Source organism: Lissotriton vulgaris, chromosome 5 (genome assembly GCF_964263255.1).
Source record: "Lissotriton vulgaris chromosome 5, aLisVul1.2, whole genome shotgun sequence".
Lineage (NCBI taxonomy): Eukaryota > Metazoa > Chordata > Amphibia > Caudata > Salamandridae > Lissotriton > Lissotriton vulgaris.
In genome coordinates, this window is record NC_141693.1 from 987,748,842 (window position 1) to 987,770,993 (window position 22,152).

At 45.3% G+C, this 22,152-nt stretch overlaps 1 protein-coding gene across 1 annotated transcript in view; it reads right to left on the bottom strand.

The window, feature by feature from the left end:
* The window catches only part of ABCC2 (ATP binding cassette subfamily C member 2), a 687,938-nt gene extending 669,526 nt beyond the window's left edge, over nt 1-18,412 (bottom strand). Inside the window, exon 1 of the mRNA XM_086922588.1 lies at nt 18,244-18,412. Within this exon, the coding sequence (XP_086778714.1) occupies nt 18,244-18,285 (42 nt within the window). The 5' untranslated portion in view covers nt 18,286-18,412. The remainder of the gene's footprint in view (nt 1-18,243) is intronic.
* Between the last annotated feature and the right edge of the window lie 3,740 nt (nt 18,413-22,152).

Here is a 22,152-nt window from a genome sequence, read left to right on the forward strand (position 1 = left end):
CAGAACCAGCAGCACTGGACACCACATAGGAACCAATGAAGGTGGGCTGCACTCTTTTATACAAAACCATGAATAGGGGGAAAGCGAGCTAAAGGGAAGGAGGGAGAGGGTCTCAAGAAAACAGCATTTCCACAACGACCAGCCCTAAAAACCTATTTACACTTCGCTCACTCTGGTGGCTCCTGCAACACCATGTTATCTCCTTGCTCAGAGAGAGCTAGAAAGGATAGAACGAGCTCAACTCCTGCTGCTTGTGACCTTGAGTTGGGATGAAAACACAGGCGGCTGCCACCAAGTAGCACGGGTGAGGTGGGGGGGGGGGGGGTTACAACAATAAGTAATAAAAATTACTTGCATTGCTTCTGGACTGCCACCTTGTGTCATTCTCTTCTGTTCCTGCTTCAAGCAGGAAACACAAACAGGCTCCCCTAGCCAATCACAACGCTGCAATGTGATTGGTCTGAGCACTGTGGTTCGGCACTGAGAATGGCAGTGGGAGCCTGTGCATGTTCCCCACCGGGCTGTGTATAATAGCCTGGTGGGGAACAAGCATAGTGCGCATGACTTTTTGGCTGGCCAAACAGTCATGTGCACTTAAGTGCTCACCACTCATTCCCCTGCTGGCTGTGACACAGCCAAGCCTCGCCCACCCTGTAAACCGGAAGAATAAATATATAATAACATGATCTTATGATCATTTTATTTTTCCTTTATCCACTGCTCAAAATACAGTGTGGCGATGCTCCTCTGCCTTAGCGGAGGAGCTGCCCCTGGATGAACATCAGCAACAGGTCCTTAACCTTGGCATCTCTTTTCAAGCAAAGATCCTCATGGCAGCTCATGGAGCAGCATGATCTGCAACTCGAGGATAAATTGGAGATTCTCAGCATGCCAGGCAGCATCCTTTCTTCTCAATCATATCTAAAACAATAGCTATTTCCTTCGTCTTTGAGAATATCCTTACTTCTTCAGGAGGGGTGGAGCGTTTTCCGACCTCAGTCCTGCCTCTTTTCTTTCATATGTGCTTGTACTAGACTGCTGATAGCTAGAAATAGTGGCATTTTTGACAAGTTAACGGGTCCCTCAAATTTAAAGTTGGCGGTGTAGTTCTGCTGAATGGAAATCAGTGTCCCAAAAGGTGCACAGTCACTTTGCCTCTCTCAGTGATGGCCGATCTCACATAATGTCTACTATTTTTGAAGTGAAGATGCACGTACCAAAAGCTATGATTGACAGTAAAATGTTTTAAATTGGTTATACTGATCTTTGTAGATATATAGAAACCCTTAGCCCAATTTCAAATAATACATTGAGGTATTAATTCTCAATTTAGTTGGCAAAGATATATATATTTATTTACTTTCAACCAAAATGTGTTTCACTCTAACTTTGCGCGCAGGCCCAGGGCTTTTTCAAGATGGTAGTGTATGCAATCAGAGGAATTATGGAAATACAGGAAGTAAAATAAAATGAAATGAAGGGAAACATGAGAGAAAGAAATAATAAATAAGAGTTAGGATATGTCAATTTCAAATAAATACATTTTTCAATCATACTGTAAAGCACACACTGTGTTGCATAGCAAATGTGGAGAGATTCACTCTAAAGAAAATCTGTGCAGCATCAGTTATTTTGCTGAAGAAGGGGATATGTATGAGGATTTCACTCAAGATTGAGTTGAGACATTACAAATCTGGCATGAGGCACAGAGGGCGATAGGGTGGGAGGGAAAGCTCACACAGGCGACACCGTTGTGGGACATGATCGGAATCTCCAAGGTAGGGGACCTGTGTCAGAAGGGGGAGTAGTACCTTTCACGCAGCTGCAAGACACAAAATTGGCGCGAACTGAGACATATCGATATGCCCAAGTAAGTCATGCCTTACGAGCAGCGATCCCTGTGGGCACACAGCTGCCTGAGTACTCACCGTTAGAGGATAGGGTACTAACGGACCACCTCCAAACAAAAGCCATCTCAATGACATACCGGAAAATAATAAACAACCAGCAAGACCCTACAGTAGCCCTGAAAAGGAAATGGGAGGCTGACTTGGGAGACCTAGATGAGGAGGACTGGCAAGCGGCCCGATGTCCCCGAGGGAGATGGCGATTCCCTGCACCCTTAGATTACTCCAGCTAAAAATCATTCACTGAATCTATTATACAAGGACCCTGCTACACAGGATAGGTAAGACTAACACTCCACTCTGCCTCCACCAATGTGGTGCTGAGGGCACCTTTTGGCACACACTCTGGGACTGTCCATGGATCGCTTCTTACTGGACCTCTGTTTTGCGCACTATGCCCAAGTCACTAACATGGTTATCCCGCCTGCTCCAAAAAGCTGCCTTCTTAACATCTGGGAGCCGACAGACTTGAATCACACAGACCAGGACTGGGTAACATTGGGGTTGACATTAGCTAAATGCAACATGGCACAGCGGTGGGGTTCGGATCAGTCCCCGATGCCTCAGCAGTGGTGTCAAGACATGGACCGCACAATGGTGGCAGAGAAATCAGTCTACATCCACAGAGGCTGTCCGAAGAAATGGACACGAATTTGGGGCAAGTGGAATCAATATCGGGGTGACATTTGCGAACCTCCCCCATCAGAGTATATATCGGATGACAGCAACTAATTTACGCCGACAGAGGACGCAAGGTCGGCCCCATTACACCACAACTAAGGGGCACGGGGGGTGATGGAGTAGACGTTCTAGAATACAATATTATGCCATGTCTAAACGTACCTGAATTATCACTATTGTATGCCATTGTATGCCATTGATTTTCTGTTACTGAATCGCAAATCTGTTGATGTGTACCAATATTCAATAAAATAAAATAAAAAAAAAAAATATATATATATATATATATATATATATATATATATATATATATATATATATATATATATATTGAGTTGAGAAACAGTAATTGTAAGCAAATGCCCTTTGTTGCATGATCACACCCATGTTTTTGGATGGATTCTATAAGTGCACTGAGTCATGTCACACAGGCATCAATGCCAGCGCTCTGACCCTTTTAAAAATGTATGTCAAATTGGCTCACTCACAGTTGGCGTAAGTTAACTTACATATAAGTCCCTTGTATATGGTTCTAAAGGTAGCCAGGGCCTGTAAGTTAAAGTGTCCCTCATGAACTGCAGCACTTATTGTGACACCACAAGTGTGACTAAGCAAAGCATGACTCAACCCACTAGTCAAGGCTGGAAGAGAAGTTTCTAAACTTCTAACTCGACTTTGCCATTTAGAGTAATGACAAAGCTCAAACATTACTTTTTAATATGTATGTCATCCCTAAGGCAGACCTACTGAGTCCTAAAGGCAGGGTGCATTATATTAAGAGGATGGACATGTGTTTTAGTAACTTAAATGTCCTGACAGTATAACCCACACAGTCATTGTTACTGTGGAATGGATAGAAGCCCCATTGGCGAGTACAGGGTTACACTGTGGCAACTCAGCAGTGCCAACTTCTGAATGGGACTACCAAATATGATAATTCAAGATTTTTAAAGAATCATTCCACAAAACCAGACTAGTTTCTCAAGTCAAATTTAATATAACGTTTGCGCATATGGCAACTTTAGAAAGTAGCCACTTTGTTGCCCAGGGTTTCCGGTGATCGTTTACAGTTGCATACAAGCTAGTGTCCTAAAGACAAACGTCTGCCTACTGGGGAGAGGTGTGAATGGCTCCAAGGAAGGAACCTCAGTTAATCTGCCAAGGGAAGAGGTGCAACCGCCTCCTGGCAGTATGACCAGAGTGTGATCCAAAAGGTGAGCTTCAAAAGGAAGCAGCTTTTGAAGGGCAACAAATGGTAGTCACCAGAGGAGGTGATCTTTTGTTTTAGCAAACAGGCTGGTTTCTCAGAGACAGAGAAGCTGTTGCAAAACCAGTTTTTCCGTGGGCATGTAGGTGCCAAGCATCCACATCTCTGGGATGGACTAGGGAGCTCCACACACCAAGAGAAGGGCCGTGCCATGTTGAAAGTGGGCAGAATGGTGTGTTCTGCCCTAGCCAGGTGCCACATTTCAATGAAAGTCATCACCAGGCTGGAGGACACCAGGCAGCCCATTGGCTAGTAGTCGCCATAGCCCTGAGGGCAAGAAACTGGCATCCATGCCTGTACTAGAGACAGGACTGAAGAAGGACTGCCCAGCTGATCTCTGGACCCAGCAAAGAAAGTATGTATCAAATACAGGACTGCACCTGCTACAACTTGGGCTAGCAAAGGAAGTGCTGTGCCTGTGGTGTTCTGCTCAAGGAAAAGTTATACTTAAGGCACAGACAGAGAAGCTGACTTTAAGAGTCTGTTGACTAACTCTCTGTTACAGCCACTGGCCCATAAAAGCTGAGAACCCTGCTCCTCTGACAGCCTAGAGCCAAGATGCCTGACCATCGCTGGACACCAAGGTGTGCCTGGAAGACACAGTCCCAACCATCAAAAGTTGCAACTAAGTCTGCTGGGCCCAGGAGAGTCGTCTGAGTGAAATTTGGTCGTTAAGCAATGAAGTTACTGCCAGTTAATGGGAAATGCTGCTTTTCTGTAACTGGAGACCAGTAGTCCAATGACAACTGTTTTTTGGATGGACTTCACCCAGACATCGTGGGACATCGGCCTTTGAAACTAAAGTTGCCCCTCCATGGACCAAGGGGTGGCCACGGGAAGAACCCCAACACTGGCTCTGCATCCTCAGCATCCTTGAGCATCTTCAGCATTCTGCATATCTTGTATCAGGACCACTCTACTGATTCCTGTGGGGGTCACCCATTGACCCTGAAACAGGACCATGGACCGTTTAACTGCGAAGTAACTGTTCCACTGGACCTTATTGGTCCCTGTATCCCCGACAGCGGAGTTGCTCATAAGAGTGCTCTTATAGAAGTTTTCATGTCATATGTCTTGACTAACCCTACACCGCAAACTGTGGCAGATTACAACGATATATTCCACTAAGTGAAAAGCTATGATTTATTGTTTTTTTAAGAATGCATATCTCTGGAACCCTCCAGTGGGTTTTTGTCATTGCGATGTCTATTTAAAGACAAAAATACAACCTATTTTTTTATAAATTGGTATTGAATTTATATTGAGTTGCATTTTTTTCTTATACAACTGAGTGAGTATTTCAACAGAGATCATTTCAATGAATGCTGGAGGGCTTGACTAAACTTCCATGTTGAGGAAAGAGAATCCAAATGAGAACTAACACAGTACAGGTATAACATATCCATTATGTTGACCTCCGGAAGAAACGTTCAGGAAATATACCTGGAAGGTAATTAACTGAATATAGAAAGAAAAGCTAGTTATGTCTATCATTGTGAAATAAAATAGAGAGGAGAAACGAAATGGAAGGTTTCAAACCCACAAATATTGAAAAGACAGAGATGTACCTGGGATATTGATAAGAGAAAAGAACCCGTCATGATGGATGGATACTCTAGAAGGGGATAGTGTGACACTGATTCGTCAACTGGGTGCTTCTGATTCCATAAGATATACTTAGTTTTTTAAAGGGTTATAGAAATTTTTAAGCAGCTCATAGGTTATAATAACAGATTTTGGAAATCACAAATTAGATAAAAAATGGAATACTAAGTGATATAACAAAGTATCAGCTAGGAACAGAGGAAACACTATCCTGATATCCTGAATTCCTCAAAGACACAGACAGAAATTGCCAACATTTCATGTTTAAACTCGGTTATCATTATAGGAAACAATTGATCCTATCTATACAATAATTTCTAAAAGGACTACAATTTGTGATAGTGAAACAGTGGTCAGCAATCCTATTTCAAGAAAGATTTTATTTGTATCGGCAAAATTTTTCATACCGTGCCCTTTTCCCTCTTTTGTATTATTTAGATGCCTTTGATTATACATTAGAGCTACTAAAGCCACAGGTAACGCTTGGACTAGAATTTTCAGTACACTCAAATCATTTCCCTTTAATAAAATGTCTCCCTCATCTTTTTCTTTAATTTTACTTACTAATATTACACAAGAATAATGCTTAATAAGGCCTTCCATGTATTTTTTCTGACTTAAGTTCAACATAATTTATAGGCTATACCTCTCCTGGGCTCCTTCTAATTTTTATTCTCTTCCCTTTACTTAGAAGTTCGATGAAGCCCACCAACATTCGTTGAAATTATCTCTACTGAAATACCCATGCAGAGCTTAATACTAGTCAATGAACTTGGAAAGGCATCTAACATTATTTAAAAAAGAATTATACCATATGTTTTTTGGCTAATATCCTGTGCACGGGGTAACATCTGAAAAATTACTATTACTGCAAGTATTTCTTAACTCGAGTGAAAGCCCCATACGCATGACCTTCCCCACCCGAAATCTTATGTGCAGCACAGACTTTCTTTTGAGTGGCTCTCAATGTTTGCTGTGCAACACAGTGTGCGCTCACATCGTGTGATTTAGACATGTATGAATTTGTAAATATGACATATCCTAATTCTTATTTATTTCTCTTAGGTTTCTCTTATTTTCCATGTAGTATTTCTTTCATTTTCTCTATTTACATGTTTTCTTAGGTTTCATGCATTACAGCCTTGAGAAAGCCCTCGGTTGCACATGTTGGCTGAAGTTCAAGTACATTTTTTAAATGTATAAAGAACCGTGCTAATTAAAAAGAGGATTAACATTTCAATGTAGTGCATGATATTGCATGTATGGTATTTTAAATACCTACAAAATCAGCATAAGTAATATGAGGCAATTTACTGATTATCGCAGCTTTTGGTACATGCATCGCCTCTTCAAAAATACTGTACATAGTTAAGTTAAAGGGTTTTTGCCTAGAATTGATGCACATCCTATAATACGATCCAAATGCTCATAAGCGAATAGATTGGGTTTAAAAGGACGAATGAGGAATTTCATATCGCCCTTTTCTTCTTTTTCGCAATCACAGAATGTCCATTGAACTTGTGGATCTCTCCGAAATATTCCTTCAGCCAAAAGTGTCTATTGCTGAGCTCAGCTCTTCTTGCCAGAGCTGCACACATGATGAGGTGATGGGCAGACAGCCCATCTCTTTCGTAAAAGTATTCTATGGTGGCCCATGCCACAGTTCTTTGTGCATGTATTGCTTCTTTCTATCAGGCTACAGTGGAAGGTGAATGCAACACACATTTTCCTGCTCCACTGAAGATTATATGAATTTTTACCCAGACATGTAACTGTATGCTTACAATAATTGATGAGGGAAGGAGACAAAGGGAAAGGTGAAAGAAGCACAGGAAAAAGAGAGAGACAACAAACTTTCTGGCTTTTCTATCTGTGCTTATTTTGAGCTGGTGGTTTCTGGTGCTTGGCACTGGCACTTAATTGTCAACACCGGCGCTTGTGACAGCCTGCCAGTAGACGGCGCTGTCTGGCTAAATTAGAGATGGTGACAATAACAGCTAAGTATTAATTCAAAATCCAGTAAACATTACTATTCCCTGCCACCCAAGCAATTCTTATATCTTTGGAGACCTAAAATAGTCTGAACTGTCACACTTGTAGAAATGTGATGGTTAGTAGTTGTGTTGTTACTATCATTGGCAGCATAGCAGGTGCAATGTGTGGCGTAAGCTGCAGTGGTCTCCTGATGAGAGCCCTGGCACTTTTTTTATACAAATGAAGCAGTGCTTTTTTTTTTTATCTGTCACACCAAACTAAGGCTACAAACAAGCAAGAGGATCACAATACAGAGATGTGCCACCCCTCCTGTACACAAACACCCCTCCACACCTTTCAAAATCATAGTGCATAAGGGGGCTCAGTCGTGACACACTATATAGATTTTAGAAGGAACAGACAGTCAAGCACTTGCATGTAAAAAGCAACGTAGCCAATGACTAGGCATAAGCTCTCACTAACTATTAGTCTTGTCATGCCTTTAGTTCTTCTGGCGTCTGGGTATTCACATTGAAAGGAGTCCCCCGCTCGGTGGCACCTTTAGATCAAAAGAGTTTTGCTAAACAATAATATGTAGAGCATCTGCCAAGCCTTTGGTACTGCAGATCCCCTGTGCAGGAAACCATATAGGATGTGTCACGATCAGCCAGACTGACTAACCTGGATATCCGGTACAGCAGGAGCGAGGTCGACGTAAACTTCCTTCCTCCCTGGATACGGTACTACAGTCGAATGCCAACGTGCACTCGCATATAGGACCCCACCCCGGGAAGGGGAAAAAATGGATAAATAAAATATAAAGTTGTGGCAGCCAGAAACCATCTACCGGACTTGACAGCAGAGAAAACGCCAAACGTAGAGGTTGTACATAAGGACCTGCAGAGGAATACAAGAGCAGGACAGTTACCTTGGGCCCTCCCACTCCCTGTCTTATAGTGTATGTGATAGTAGGAAGGGGCACTTACTCGATGAGGCTTCCACTGCTCCCAACAGAAAAGAAGGCAAAAGGTAAAAATAAAGTAAGAAAAGAAAAAAGGATTTGCCCAGAATCCTATATCAAGTAAGAAGTACACGACTTCTACAGTTCACTTCAGTAATGTCACCAGCCGGTGAAAAAACACCAATCAGATCACATGGAGTCAAGCAGTTTCAAAAAAAAGGAAGGTTCCAGTAAACACAAAGTTACAGTATCCAGAATCCGAGCCACTCAACAGCTCTCAGAAAATCCACAAAATGTTCAGCAAGGTACCTTTGCCACAAAAAGAACGTCCAAGAAAATATTGCGCAACAAACAAAAAAAAAAAATAAGAGGAAGAGATTCAACAACCTCTTCTATCTAGCCACTGCTAGTGCTTGTTCAATTGTCAAACTGCTGAGGCAAGTAATGTTTAATCACGGCTCCACTGGAACCTCAGCTCACCCCAGGACTCAGCAGCCGATGTCCATGTACCGCGTTCCTAACTTCCAACGCGGTTCCTGACAGCACAGCTCCCGTCTCTCTCTCCAGCTCTCAGCGCGGCTCCCCGACGCTGCTCTCCACTCTCAGCGCGGCTCCTGTCTCTCTCCCCAGCTCTCAGCGCGGCTCCCCGACGCTGCTCTCCACTGATCCCAGTGTGCTCCAAAACAACTGTAACACGAGCGCGGAAAAAAGGTTTCCGCATCAGAATACTCAATCCACAGGAAACGCAGATCCAAGGCTTAATCCAAGATACGAGGAAACTCAGGTGACAAGCACCATTGCGAGCGCGGCAGGAAAGTATATAGAAAACGGACTTCAGCAGGCAAGGACAGAGACAAGGGACTAAATCAAGCATTCTGGGAGTTGTAGTGCTCTATGTGGCTACAGTCGTGACAGAACCCCCTCTCAATGACCGACGTCTCGGCGGTCCACCAGGCTTCAATGGGAACATAGCGTGAAACCGCCGTAACAAACCAGGACAGTGTAAGTTACCGAGAGGTTCCCAAGACCTCTCCTCAGGACCATACCCCTTCCAATCAATCAGATACTGCAAGGCCCCCCTCACCCTTCTAGAATCCAGCACAGCCTTAACCTCATATTCCACATCCCCTTCTACCCTAACGGGCTGGGGTTTCGCTACAGCTCTTGTCCCTTGAACATAGGGTTTTAGCAAGGACACATGGAATACGGGATGTATGTGCCAAGAAGAAGGAAGCTTTAATTTCATGGCTACTGGATTTATCACAGCCACAATAGGATAGGGACCCACAAACTTAGGTTGTAAACGTGTGTTGCCTTTCACTCTCAAGTGTTTCGTACTTAACCATACCTTGTCTCCCACTACATAACAAGGTTCTGGGGTTCTCTTTCTGTCTGTCTGCAGTTTGTCGCGGTTTCTGGCTGCCTCCAATTGTTCTTTGGCTGACTTCAAAACAGATTGCAGATGGGCATGATGTTGTTGTATGGAAGGATGAGAAGAAGGGCATAACTGGTCAAACGGCAAGGAATTGGGGTGGTATCCAGTGAGACAAAAGAAAGGAGAACACCCTAATGATGAGTGAGTGGTGTTATTATAGGCGAACTCAGCCATCCACAACAACGTCCTCCACTCTTCCTCCTGTTGTAATGTAAAACACCTCAAATACTGCTCTAATGTTTGATTCAATCTTTCTGTTTTACCATCCGTCTGTGGATGGTAACTTGTGGATAGTCGGGCATCTATTTTCATCACTTCACATAGTGCTTTCCAAAACTTTGAAGTGAACTGAGTGCCTCTATCCGTTATTAGTACAGAAGGAAGCCCATGCAACCGCACAACATTCTGCAGAAAAACTATAGCTAATTCACCAGAGGTGGGCAATTTGGGCAAAGCAATAAAATGACCCATTTTGGTGAGGTGGTCAACCGCTACTAGAATGGTGTTGTTGCCGAAACTGATAGGCATCTCCACTATAAAGTCCATAGAAACTGTATGCCATGGATAGGGAGGAACAGGGATAGGACGCAACAATCCGGTACTTCTTTGGTGTTGTGCTTTAGCCTGGATACATATGGGACACTTAGTAACATAGTCCTCAATGTCTTTTCTCATGGTTTCCCACCAAAAATACCGAGAGGTGGACTGGAAAGTCTTGAGGATCCCTGGATGTCCACTCAAAGATGAGTCATGGGTCCATTGAAGAACTAACTCCTGTACTTCATGGTCCGGCAGGAACAACTGGTTGTTTCTAAAGAAAAGTCCATCTTTCATCTGCCGGTGCAGAGGCTCCTTGGTTACCCAGGCTTGTGAATCTACAAGGCTGCTTTTGTCTTTTACTAGTTTCAAGAAGTCTTCAGGACCAACCACTGCAGCTACTGTTTGGTGGAAAGATGCTCTGTGAAGAAGGAAGGGGGGATCTTCCAATGCAGTAGACTGATTCTTGAGTACTGATTCCGGTCTGGATAAGGCATCTGCTTTGCCATTTTGTGTGCCCGGACGATACTTGATTACGAAATCAAAATCGGAGAAGAATAACGACCACCGCAATTGACGAGGTGTTAAAGCCTTTGCACTCTTCAGGAAAAGAAGGTTTCTATGGTCTGTAAAGATCTCCACGGTATGTCTTGCCCCCAACAAATGATGTCTCCATTCTTCGCACGCTCGTTTGATAGCCAATAACTCCTTATCAGTTATGCTATAATTCACCTCGCTAGCAGACAGTTTTCGGGAGAAATAGGCCACAGGGTGCAGCTGGCCGGTATCTGGATTCCGCTGGGATAGCACACCTCCGATAGCAAAATGCGATGCATCAGTTTCTAACACAAAGGGCTGACTGGCATCTGGATGGCGTAAGATGGGTGCCGTAATGAAACACTTCTTCAGGGTTTGGAAAGCCTGTTCAGCAGCCTCCGTCCACTTGAACGTAGCTCCTTTTTTCAAAAGGTGAGTTAACGGCTGGATAATCATGGAGAATCCTTGTATAAATCGCCGATAAAAATTGGCAAAACCGATGAAGCTCTGCAAAGCTTTTACACTCCCTGGTGACTCCCATTGGGTGATGGCTTGAATCTTTTTATGATCCATTTGTAATCCCTTAGGGCCGATGATGTACCCGAGGAATTCTACCTCGGTGGCATGGAACAAACATTTCTCTAGTTTGGCGTATAGTTCATGCCTTTGGAGCCTTTCCAGTACTTCCATTACATGCTTCACGTGTTCTTCCTGTGTGGCTGAGTAGATAAGGATGTCGTCGATGTAAACTATGCAGGATACATCCAATAATCCCCTCAACACCTCATCCATGAAGTATTGAAAAGCCGCCGGGGCATTGCACAGGCCGAAGGGCATCACTTGATATTCATAGAGCCCGTATTTAGTGCGGAAAGCAGTCTTCCATTCGTCTCCGCGACGAACCCGCACTAAATGGTATGCCCCCCGCAAATCGAGTTTAGTGAATATCGTCGCATCCTTCAGCTGATCTAATAGCACAGGTATTAAAGGAAGAGGATATCTGTTCTTCCTGGTCACTCTATTGATGGCTCTGTAGTCAATACAGGTTCGCAAACCCCCTTCCTTCTTAGGGATAAAAAACAGAGGAGATGATGCTGGAGAAGTGGAGGGTCGTATGAAACCTGAGGCTAAGAGTTTCTTCAGATACTCTTGAAGGTAAACATTTTCTGATTCTGTGAGAGCATATATTCTGCTACATGGAATGTTGGCCCCAGGCTCTAGCTCGATCACACAATCATAATCCCGATGAGGGGGTAGTTTGCTGGCCTCTTTTTCATCGAAGACGTCACGGTATTGGCTATACACCTCAGGAAGAAACGAGATGGCATTCACCTCGAGAGGTATTCCTACTCCTGCCAGAGTACTTGCTGGGGATTCTACGTGGATGATCTCATGGATACAAGGGAGGGAACAATGATCCCTGCAGTACGCAGAACTCAAAGTGATAGTTCGATCAGCCCACTTAACAACAGGATCATGCAAAGTCAACCAGGGCATTCCCAAAATTAGTTTGAACTGCGGGGCATCAATTAAATCAAACGAGATATATTCATGATGGTTTTGTCCCACCTGCATCACCAACTGACGTGTATGATAACACACTGGCCCGGAAGTTAGGTCAGACCCATCCACGGCCTTCACAGCTTCAGGAGTCTCTTTTTGGATACATGGAATTCCAAGTCTTTTGGCGTATTGCAGATCAATGAAGTTTCCTGTTGCACCACTGTCCAACATGGCATGTACCATCACAGGTTGACTCCCTGGCCATCGGATTGTAACACAGACATTCATGTGGGGTACGGCTGGTTGCATTGTATTTGCGATGGCATGGTAGACCTCGGATTCGGTGTCTAAGCTCAAGCAAGGGGTCTGTGACTCGCTTGAGCATTCTCGTTTCCCGCCACATTGGGGGGATGTTCCACCACGGAAAGAGAACGGGCACTTTTAGTCTTTGCTCTGCATTCTCTAATGAAGTGTCCAGATTTCCCACAGTACATGCAGAGTTTGAGATTGCGTCTTCGATTACGTTCCTCAGGAGACAATGGTCCTCTTACACCTCCAATTTGCATGGGTTCAGAGGTATCGGAGGTTGTAGCGCTTTCTGCAACGGCCTTAGGTTTTACCATGGGGAACCGGAAATCATACCGATGTTTGTTGCCTCTGCGTTCTTGTAATCGATGGTCAAGCTGAACTGTGAGGTCAATTAGTTCTTCGCAGGTGGGAGGCAATGTGACTACCTGCGCCAACACATCCTTTAATTCACCTCGCAACCCTTGATAGAACAAGGAGATTCTTTTTGAGGCTGGCCAATCAGTTTCAACAACAAGACGGTTAAAATTGGTAATATAGGACAGCAAGTCTTGCGATCCTTGTTTTAGGGTAATCAGTTCTCTATCTAAGGTCAGCATATGTGCCTTACGATCAAACAGTTTACGCATCTCGTCACAAAACCCCTCAAAGTCGTCTAATACGGGATCCTTCTTTTCAATGAGCGGGAACGACCAACTAGCTGCGTTACCCCCCAAATAGGACAACATAAAGGCTGTTTTTGAGTGGTCATCAGGGAATACCGTTGGCTTACATAGAAAATGTAACCTACACTGACCCAGGAAGGTACCGAATTTCTTAGGGTCTCCCATAAACCTTTCTGGTGGCGCAAGAGGCAGCTGAATCGGTTGTACTACTTGAATAGTGGGAGATCCTTGCCCTGCTCCCTGGATAGTGGGGTTTTGAGTGTGTGTCGGAGGTTGGAAAGTAGCTTCTTTAATGTAATGGGCTCCTCTTAAACCTGTAGGACTGGTGCGTGCCATTCCTGCTACCTCCTGACGTAGGGTACCCATCTCCTTTCTAAGGTCCTGGTTTTCTCCTCTAACGGCATTTACTTCCACCCGTAGAGCGTTAAGGGTCTCTAACATAGAAGCTAGAATATTCTCAGTCTCCATCGCTCAGGCTGTAATCCAACGTGGGCTTGTCACTCTGTCACGATCAGCCAGACTGACTAACCTGGATATCCGGTACAGCAGGAGCGAGGTCGACGTAAACTTCCTTCCTCCCTGGATACGGTACTACAGTCGAATGCCAACGTGCACTCGCATATAGGACCCCACCCCGGGAAGGGGAAAAAATGGATAAATAAAATATAAAGTTGTGGCAGCCAGAAACCATCTACCGGACTTGACAGCAGAGAAAACGCCAAACGTAGAGGTTGTACATAAGGACCTGCAGAGGAATACAAGAGCAGGACAGTTACCTTGGGCCCTCCCACTCCCTGTCTTATAGTGTATGTGATAGTAGGAAGGGGCACTTACTCGATGAGGCTTCCACTGCTCCCAACAGAAAAGAAGGCAAAAGGTAAAAATAAAGTAAGAAAAGAAAAAAGGATTTGCCCAGAATCCTATATCAAGTAAGAAGTACACGACTTCTACAGTTCACTTCAGTAATGTCACCAGCCGGTGAAAAAACACCAATCAGATCACATGGAGTCAAGCAGTTTCAAAAAAAAGGAAGGTTCCAGTAAACACAAAGTTACAGTATCCAGAATCCGAGCCACTCAACAGCTCTCAGAAAATCCACAAAATGTTCAGCAAGGTACCTTTGCCACAAAAAGAACGTCCAAGAAAATATTGCGCAACAAACAAAAAAAAAAATAAGAGGAAGAGATTCAACAACCTCTTCTATCTAGCCACTGCTAGTGCTTGTTCAATTGTCAAACTGCTGAGGCAAGTAATGTTTAATCACGGCTCCACTGGAACCTCAGCTCACCCCAGGACTCAGCAGCCGATGTCCATGTACCGCGTTCCTAACTTCCAACGCGGTTCCTGACAGCACAGCTCCCGTCTCTCTCTCCAGCTCTCAGCGCGGCTCCCCGACGCTGCTCTCCACTCTCAGCGCGGCTCCTGTCTCTCTCCCCAGCTCTCAGCGCGGCTCCCCGACGCTGCTCTCCACTGATCCCAGTGTGCTCCAAAACAACTGTAACACGAGCGCGGAAAAAAGGTTTCCGCATCAGAATACTCAATCCACAGGAAACGCAGATCCAAGGCTTAATCCAAGATACGAGGAAACTCAGGTGACAAGCACCATTGCGAGCGCGGCAGGAAAGTATATAGAAAACGGACTTCAGCAGGCAAGGACAGAGACAAGGGACTAAATCAAGCATTCTGGGAGTTGTAGTGCTCTATGTGGCTACAGTCGTGACAGGATGGTAGATGGGGAGCAGGATTGGTCCTTGGCTACTGTGCCAAGGACACTTCAGACGATAGCGTGCCATCCATGAATGGCCCTGGATCCCTCACATCACATAACGCAGTGCTTAATTTGAGCCAGTGGTTTCCGGTTCTTGACACTGGCACTTAATTGTCTACACCAGCACTTGTGACAGTCTGCCACAAGGTGGTGCTACCTGGTGTAAGAGGGGACCCGACAGGAACCGTCACTTTCACGGACTGCATTGCCCAGAATTCCCTACACACCTAGAATGCCAAGGTAATCGCGTGAGCAGAAGACGAGGCGCCAGTAAAAAGAGACACCATCCAGGAAGAAGCGCCTCGGAGGATCGTGAGGGCGGAGTCCAACACGGAAGATGCAGACCACGTGAAGGAGGACGCTGAATCTCGGAGCCAGAGCTGAACGCTGAGAGTCAAGACAGCGTTCCTGCCAGCGAGGAGGCAGGGGAGACCAAAGACCGCTGGACGGAGGAGTGGTGATGTCCCCCGGAGGAGGCTGGAGAGCGGGCAGTGACTCTGGAGAGTTACGGCGGGGCCGGTGAGTGAAACCGGACCTGGGTACTGCTGGTGGTTGTTGTGGGGACGGGCGGTATAGTGTGTTATTGCGGGAGGAGGGAGGACTAGGGTAAAGCGGGGAGGGGAGACCCTGGGGAGATCTGTGCAGCACGTTTAAGGAGTGATTTCTGGGCACCATGGCAAACTCGATATTCCACACGTTTGAAGGGTGATGTTTTAGGCACTGAGTGAGACACGCTGGCTTCTGGAGCATCGGTATCTTACGCGATCTTATCCACAATATTTCCTTCCTTATCTAGACCACACATCACCCACTGAGTCCTTTCTAAAACCTACCCAAACTTCTCTTCCCCTCCAGTCTATAAAATCCCACACCATCCTTTTCCAAACTTCTATGCACTACTGGGTGTAGGAAAAGGGATAATATTTCAGGACAATACACTGACGGGCTCCTTTTTCTTTCCTCTCGATGCCCTCCGGGTAAAACCAACGCCACGGAGCCCACATCGCCCCAAGATCTTAATCTTCAGACCGAAGAGGAAAGAACAACGCTGAGCGTCTCAGCTGGCCCTTCAAGAAATGAGAAGACATCTACAGAGGAAGGAACTCTAGAGCCTGTAGTTAAACCCAAGTCTGTGCCATCTGACAATAAAGAAGTCCCTGATCGATAATATATTCAGCCTCCGCGTCTTTATATCCGACCTGCCCTTCCACACCTGGCTAATGTAGAGATGCCCACAACAACAGTTAATCATTGAATCAATATACATAGTAGTGATTAGTGCTGTGCTTCGTTTTAATTCCGGTGCCTTGTTTTTATAGAGCTATGTATTAATTCATCAAATTATTTAACTTATTTATTAATTGTTCCTCGATTCATGGGTGTTAATCTTACTATGAGGTACTGTTGTTGATAGTGACTCCTTAATTATAATTTTTCTCGGGTGGTCAAATATTGTTAAACACTGTACTAGAGCATGTAAGGAATGTAATGTATTATTTTTAAAACTGTTTCTTTTAAGGTTGTAAACCGAAATAAAGAATAAATGAACTGAACTGAATATACATTAAAAATTACTACTGCCTGCCACCCAAACCATTCTTACAGCTTTGGGGGCCTGAATTAGTCCGAACTGTCCCACTAGTAGGAGGGTGATGGCTAGTAATTTTGCTGTTACTATCATTGACAGCAAGGCTGGTTCAATATGTGGTGCAAGCTAAAGTGGCCTACTGACGAGAGCCCTGGCACTTATTCTCTTTTTTACAAATTAAGCACTGCTAACGGTGAGTGGTATAAACATGTTCGGGCACAGCAAGCCATTCAGATGCTTTGTATCAATCCTGGATCCATGGATATCAAAATGACCAACGAGAAAAAATGCCACCATCAGGTGTGAACATTTCTTAAAGGACTAACAATACTATTTGGAAAATAAATCTCTCAAAGACCACAGAACATGCATACGACAAACCAGGAAAGGGCCTATTCTGAAAAAACTACTTATTTTAATGTCAAGTTTGGTACAATCCCCTTCACTGAACATTCCTACGGCATTTACAATGGGAAGCACGTGTTTTTAAACTCCTCAAATAATATTGTACCCACTGACCAATCATTACACAGGACATACAGGAACTAAGTTTCGATGTATAAAGCCTCTGCTACTTTTCGTGCAACTTCGTCTAAAGTTTATTAGTACATTTAACAACAGCCATGCCCTATGGAAAACAAAAACAACATGTCATGCCAATTAGAATAAATGTGGATAAATTGAACTAATAGACGTAGACTTGTGTATTGATTACTACAGTGCACAGGTCAAATGTTACCTCTAACTATAGTACAGCTTACCTAAGGTGTGAAATGGTTTTACCAGCCTAACATATTCTAAATGAATATGGCTTTGGGAAAAAATAGCCAAGCCCTTACTTACAAAGCAGGTTTAATCAGATGTTATATCACTGCAGGGTTTACCTCTTTAGTTAGGATTATGTACCTTTGTTTACAACATATACACATAAAAAGGCAGTTTGACATCATCATACAACACATACTAGGCTTACTTGTCAACGAGGCCTATTAACGTTATTGACAGAAAACGTGTTTATTGCTATAAACTCAAAAAAGTTCATGTGAGGGAGCGTGGAAGGATGAAAAGCTGAGTGGACCCATCGTGATTAACACGTGGAACCATGAGGTCAAACACAGATCCTGGGAGTAGTTGCACTAGTTGCCAGAGCCAAGGTGAGAATATGGGCTTTCTTGCTATTGTTGAGGTAAGTGAGGAGCGTCACGGTCCACATGTGACCCCCACCTCTGATAGACCCTCAAACATCTATATATAAAAACATACCATGATAGTGATGGCATGCGCCGTTTCAACATAAATATATCGGTTTGCAAGCATGAGCATTTACACACTGACAATACAGACCACTCAAGTATTAAGTAGATATTCTAGCGCCTCGTGAAGCTAGTGATGTTTATATAACAGTGTAAGTCTTACTGGAAGCAGCAGGGCGCATTTATTCAACGACAGTCACTTCAAACCCCATCTGTAGACGTCCCATGAAAATACCCCGATGAAAAGTGATCTTACCCAAAAGGCTGACCCGCAGTATTCGTCGAGAGCCGCAGACATAGCTGCGCAGCTGCTTCTCCGCCGCGAGACTGGGCCGACTCCGAGGCGCGCGCTCACTTCTTTATTTATTGCCCGCCTGCTATCTCTTCATGATTGAGCGGCTCAAAGTCATCCCTCGGCCAGGCCCACTCCGCTGCTCGCCGAGGGCCGAGCTCACCCAGTGACTGTGGTGTTTGTTAATCTTTAACGGATCCAATATTTCTTTCATAACTCTACGGGGCTTGTCTGTGAAGAGCCTGCGGCTGACTCATGCTCACGGGGGTCCTGGGAGGTTCTGTCATGGCTGCGCTCCCTTCGGACCGGGCCACTGCCAATGAGTGGCACATATCAGCGGCGTCTCTGGGGTTGGAGTCACCCAGTGCGGTAAGAGGTACTCATGGTGTCACCCCCTCACAACGGACTTACTCCATGCTCAAGGGGGAGCTGGGCCAGTCGTGCTCGGTTCTTGCTGCAGCAGTGTGCACTGTGGAGGCCGGCTGGTGGCATCGAGCAGGCAGGGGCCGTGAACGAGGGTGCCTGGACTACAGGCCCCGGGGCCGTGCTCACCGGCGCACCGCTGGAGGCTCGCAGCGCACAGGCTCCAGTAAAGCGGCTCCATGCAGACTGGGAGTCGGCGCGCACTGACTGCCAGACTTCAGGGTGCATGCACCAAGGAACAGCGCGTCCAGAGCGGAGTGGACTAGGTCCTCGGGGTACATCAACTGCCATTGCATAGTGCATTAAATGACTGAATGCTTAGGTGCACGCGCTACCACAACTCCCAGCGCACTCAATGATGAGGAAAGGAGGAAAATAATCTTAAATTTACTCTTCATCGGTTATTTTTTGCACAGTTTACGCCTGCCTTCGAACACTGCTCTGCCCAGCTGATCCTGATGTTTGAGTGAGATTTGCACCTGTGGCACTGCTTCCTTTCAGCATCCACTTCCTCGGGTCATGCACGCCAGGTGGCCTGATTTGCAGTGGCGTCACTAGGGTTGGTGTCACCCGGTGCGGGTAACTCATGGTGTCACCCCCCCCCCCCCCCTCACGACTTACCGCATGGACCTCCCATAAAAGCAATTACTAATGCGTCTTTATTACTAAAGGAACCCTTTTCTGAAAAATTCGAATAATGAAATACTGAGCAAAAAGCACTGTTTCTAAACTTATACCTTGCAGTTAGCATGCAATTGCTTAAAGATGGTTCATAATCTATTAAGCAGGTATATTACAAGGATGGTAACCTGAGACCTATCTCACTCAAGAATGTCTGCAATGAAAGCAGTAACTCGCTGAGCTTCCTACGTAAAATACAAATCTGTGACCTGCATCGTGCATGCTTCACTTTGCAGCTGGGACATCACATTAACTCTTTATACTTTGTATGAGTTAGGCCGGCCTGTAACTAGACTGCACACAGATCTCACCAGCAAGTGTATTCACGACCAAAGTTATCTTACAGCTACAATGCTTTGGAATTTGTTGGGTAAACAAAGATCTCTGCACCAGGTGTCTACAGTAGTGTAATCCCAATAAACTATTTTAAAGTGAACTTAAGTGTGCTCGAGAGTAAACAAAGTACAATTAGAAGAGGTATAATACTGCAATATATGCTAGACACTCAAGCACAAGAACAAACGTTACGTAGGCAATGGTGGCACTTGTGCAAGTATCAAAAAACAAACAAAATGCCATTACCGCAGTCCCCGGGGCCTATCGTGACTGCCCAAGGAAGGAAGAAAGCTTTAGCCAGGTGCACTAGACCCGCCCAAAGAGGGCCATGTTTTTACTGAATCTGATTCATTTGTGTGCCACTGCACTGCCACATTTCTAACTTAGTTCATGATTCATATTAATTCATAAATAAATGATAACTGGATATTATTTCTCTCTCACCAACTGCCTCTGAGTCCGGACCCAGCAAGAAGAAGTCAGTGAGTCCCAAATTTGAAGGGGTGAGGCCAGGCTTCTGATTGTCCCTGTTGACAATTCAGTGTGACTGATGAATGTTAGGTGCAGAAACAGTGGCATTGCAAGCACTTTGGCCACCTGTGGCGGTCCCCTTGTTTGCTGGCCCACTGCAGCTGCACCAAAAAGCTGGGGGGGAGGGTGCTGGCAGGATTTTTTTGCGTTTGCTGCCCTTCTTGGGCAATTGAAAAGCAGGGGGGGCGATTGCCACACTGAGACGGCAGGTAAGAGTGGGGGGAGGCTGCCGCCCCCAAAACTAGTGCTGCACGGGGCTCACCCCGCCCCATTGCTTTGGACTGTGCAGAAAGCTCCTCTTGTTGCCTTTGTTGTGTGTACTCTAGTCTAGAGACTAACCTGCTGTGAGGTGCATCAATATACACAAAGAATATATCTGGAGTGAAAACTGGAAAGAATACTTGAAAAAGAACCCCCCACCACAATCCAGTTCTGAAAATATAGACAGTGGATCCATGTCCCCTGTCTGCTTTGGCTGAATATATTAGAGAGGCATCTGCGCACCTGTTGTTCCAGTTCCAAGTTCTCTGTGACCAAGGAAGGAAGTACTCCGCGTAGTACTGTAAGGTGTGCTGTGTAATCAGAGCTGGTGTGAGCCTGACAATGGTTTCCCAGAGGTGAGGGGACATTAACTAACGTTTTGTCTTGCTGAAAGAAGCTATTCATCTGACCTGAAGTGCCTAAATTTATCCTGGGTGCTGCGATGGAAAGGAGTCTTTCAACATAGCAGTAGGCGTGACTGTCTATTAACAGTCAGAAAGCGAGAGACCCCCAGAGCAGCCAGGAGAAGAAAGACGGAAAAGAGTAATCTGTTATCTTCAGGAGTGGTGGGTGCCAGTCTCTCTGGTACTAGGGTTATGGGCCGGAATTGTGGATTTGCAGCTGAGCTTGACGCTGTGCCAAGAAAAGCAAATGTTGGCTGTTCTCACCGTTGTGCCAAAAAGTGCAGCAGCAGCTTACTGTGCCTCATGATGAAGAATTTGCCCATTGCGGCCCTTGATGCCATGATCAAGAAGTGTGCCAGCAACTGTCGATTGTCCTGCTGCGATCCTACCTTTTAGGTGGTGTGGCCCACCTGCAGCCTATTGCCACATGACCTGGAAGCAAGGCAGAAGCTGAGTGGGATCTGACACATCCTCTGGAGCCCCTGTGACTCTAAACACCTGTGTTCATGCCACAGGACCTCAGGCAGCAGCCACCTGTGTCATCTCTACCAGGGACCTGCCTGGACTGACAAAGGCTGCTCCAGTGCACAGTGCATGTCATCCCAGAAAAGGAGAGAGTGAAGATGCTTTGTACTGGTCCGCTGGTTCCTTGCTGCCTGTGTTTTGAAAAGGGAGTCCTGCAATTTGTGAGACTTTAAAGGGGCGTTGTACCCAACTGAGTGCTGGATATGATGAACAGGAGCAATCAGCGCCTGAGCCTTGGTTTGTACTGCGTAGACACTCAAACCCAAAAGGGAACCGTCCTAGCCTTACCAGAGGAGGGACACCTGTGTAAAAGGAAGAGGTACAAAGCGATACCAAGGGGGATGATGGAGGCTTGCTTGAATCCCATGGCAAAGTGAGCAAGGGACCCACGTCTGGGCATACCCTGCCAACTTAGGGCGAACAAAGCGATACCAAAGGGGATGGTGGAAGGGGTAGGCAGCATCCAAAGGTGCAGTGGCCCTAGCACAAGACCCATAGCTTTGTCTGATAGAATTTTGTGAGTAGTCTTCCGTTTTAAGTATGTGTAAATAAGTGATTTTCTTTTCTAAAGTAAAGCACTGGGTTGGACAATCTGTTATTGTGCTGCTGTTTGATTGCTTAACTCTAATCTTGGCGATACCAAAGGGGATGATGGACAGAGCGTTTGAGCAAATCAAACACTCACCCGCAGTCAACTGATCTGGGTTTAATC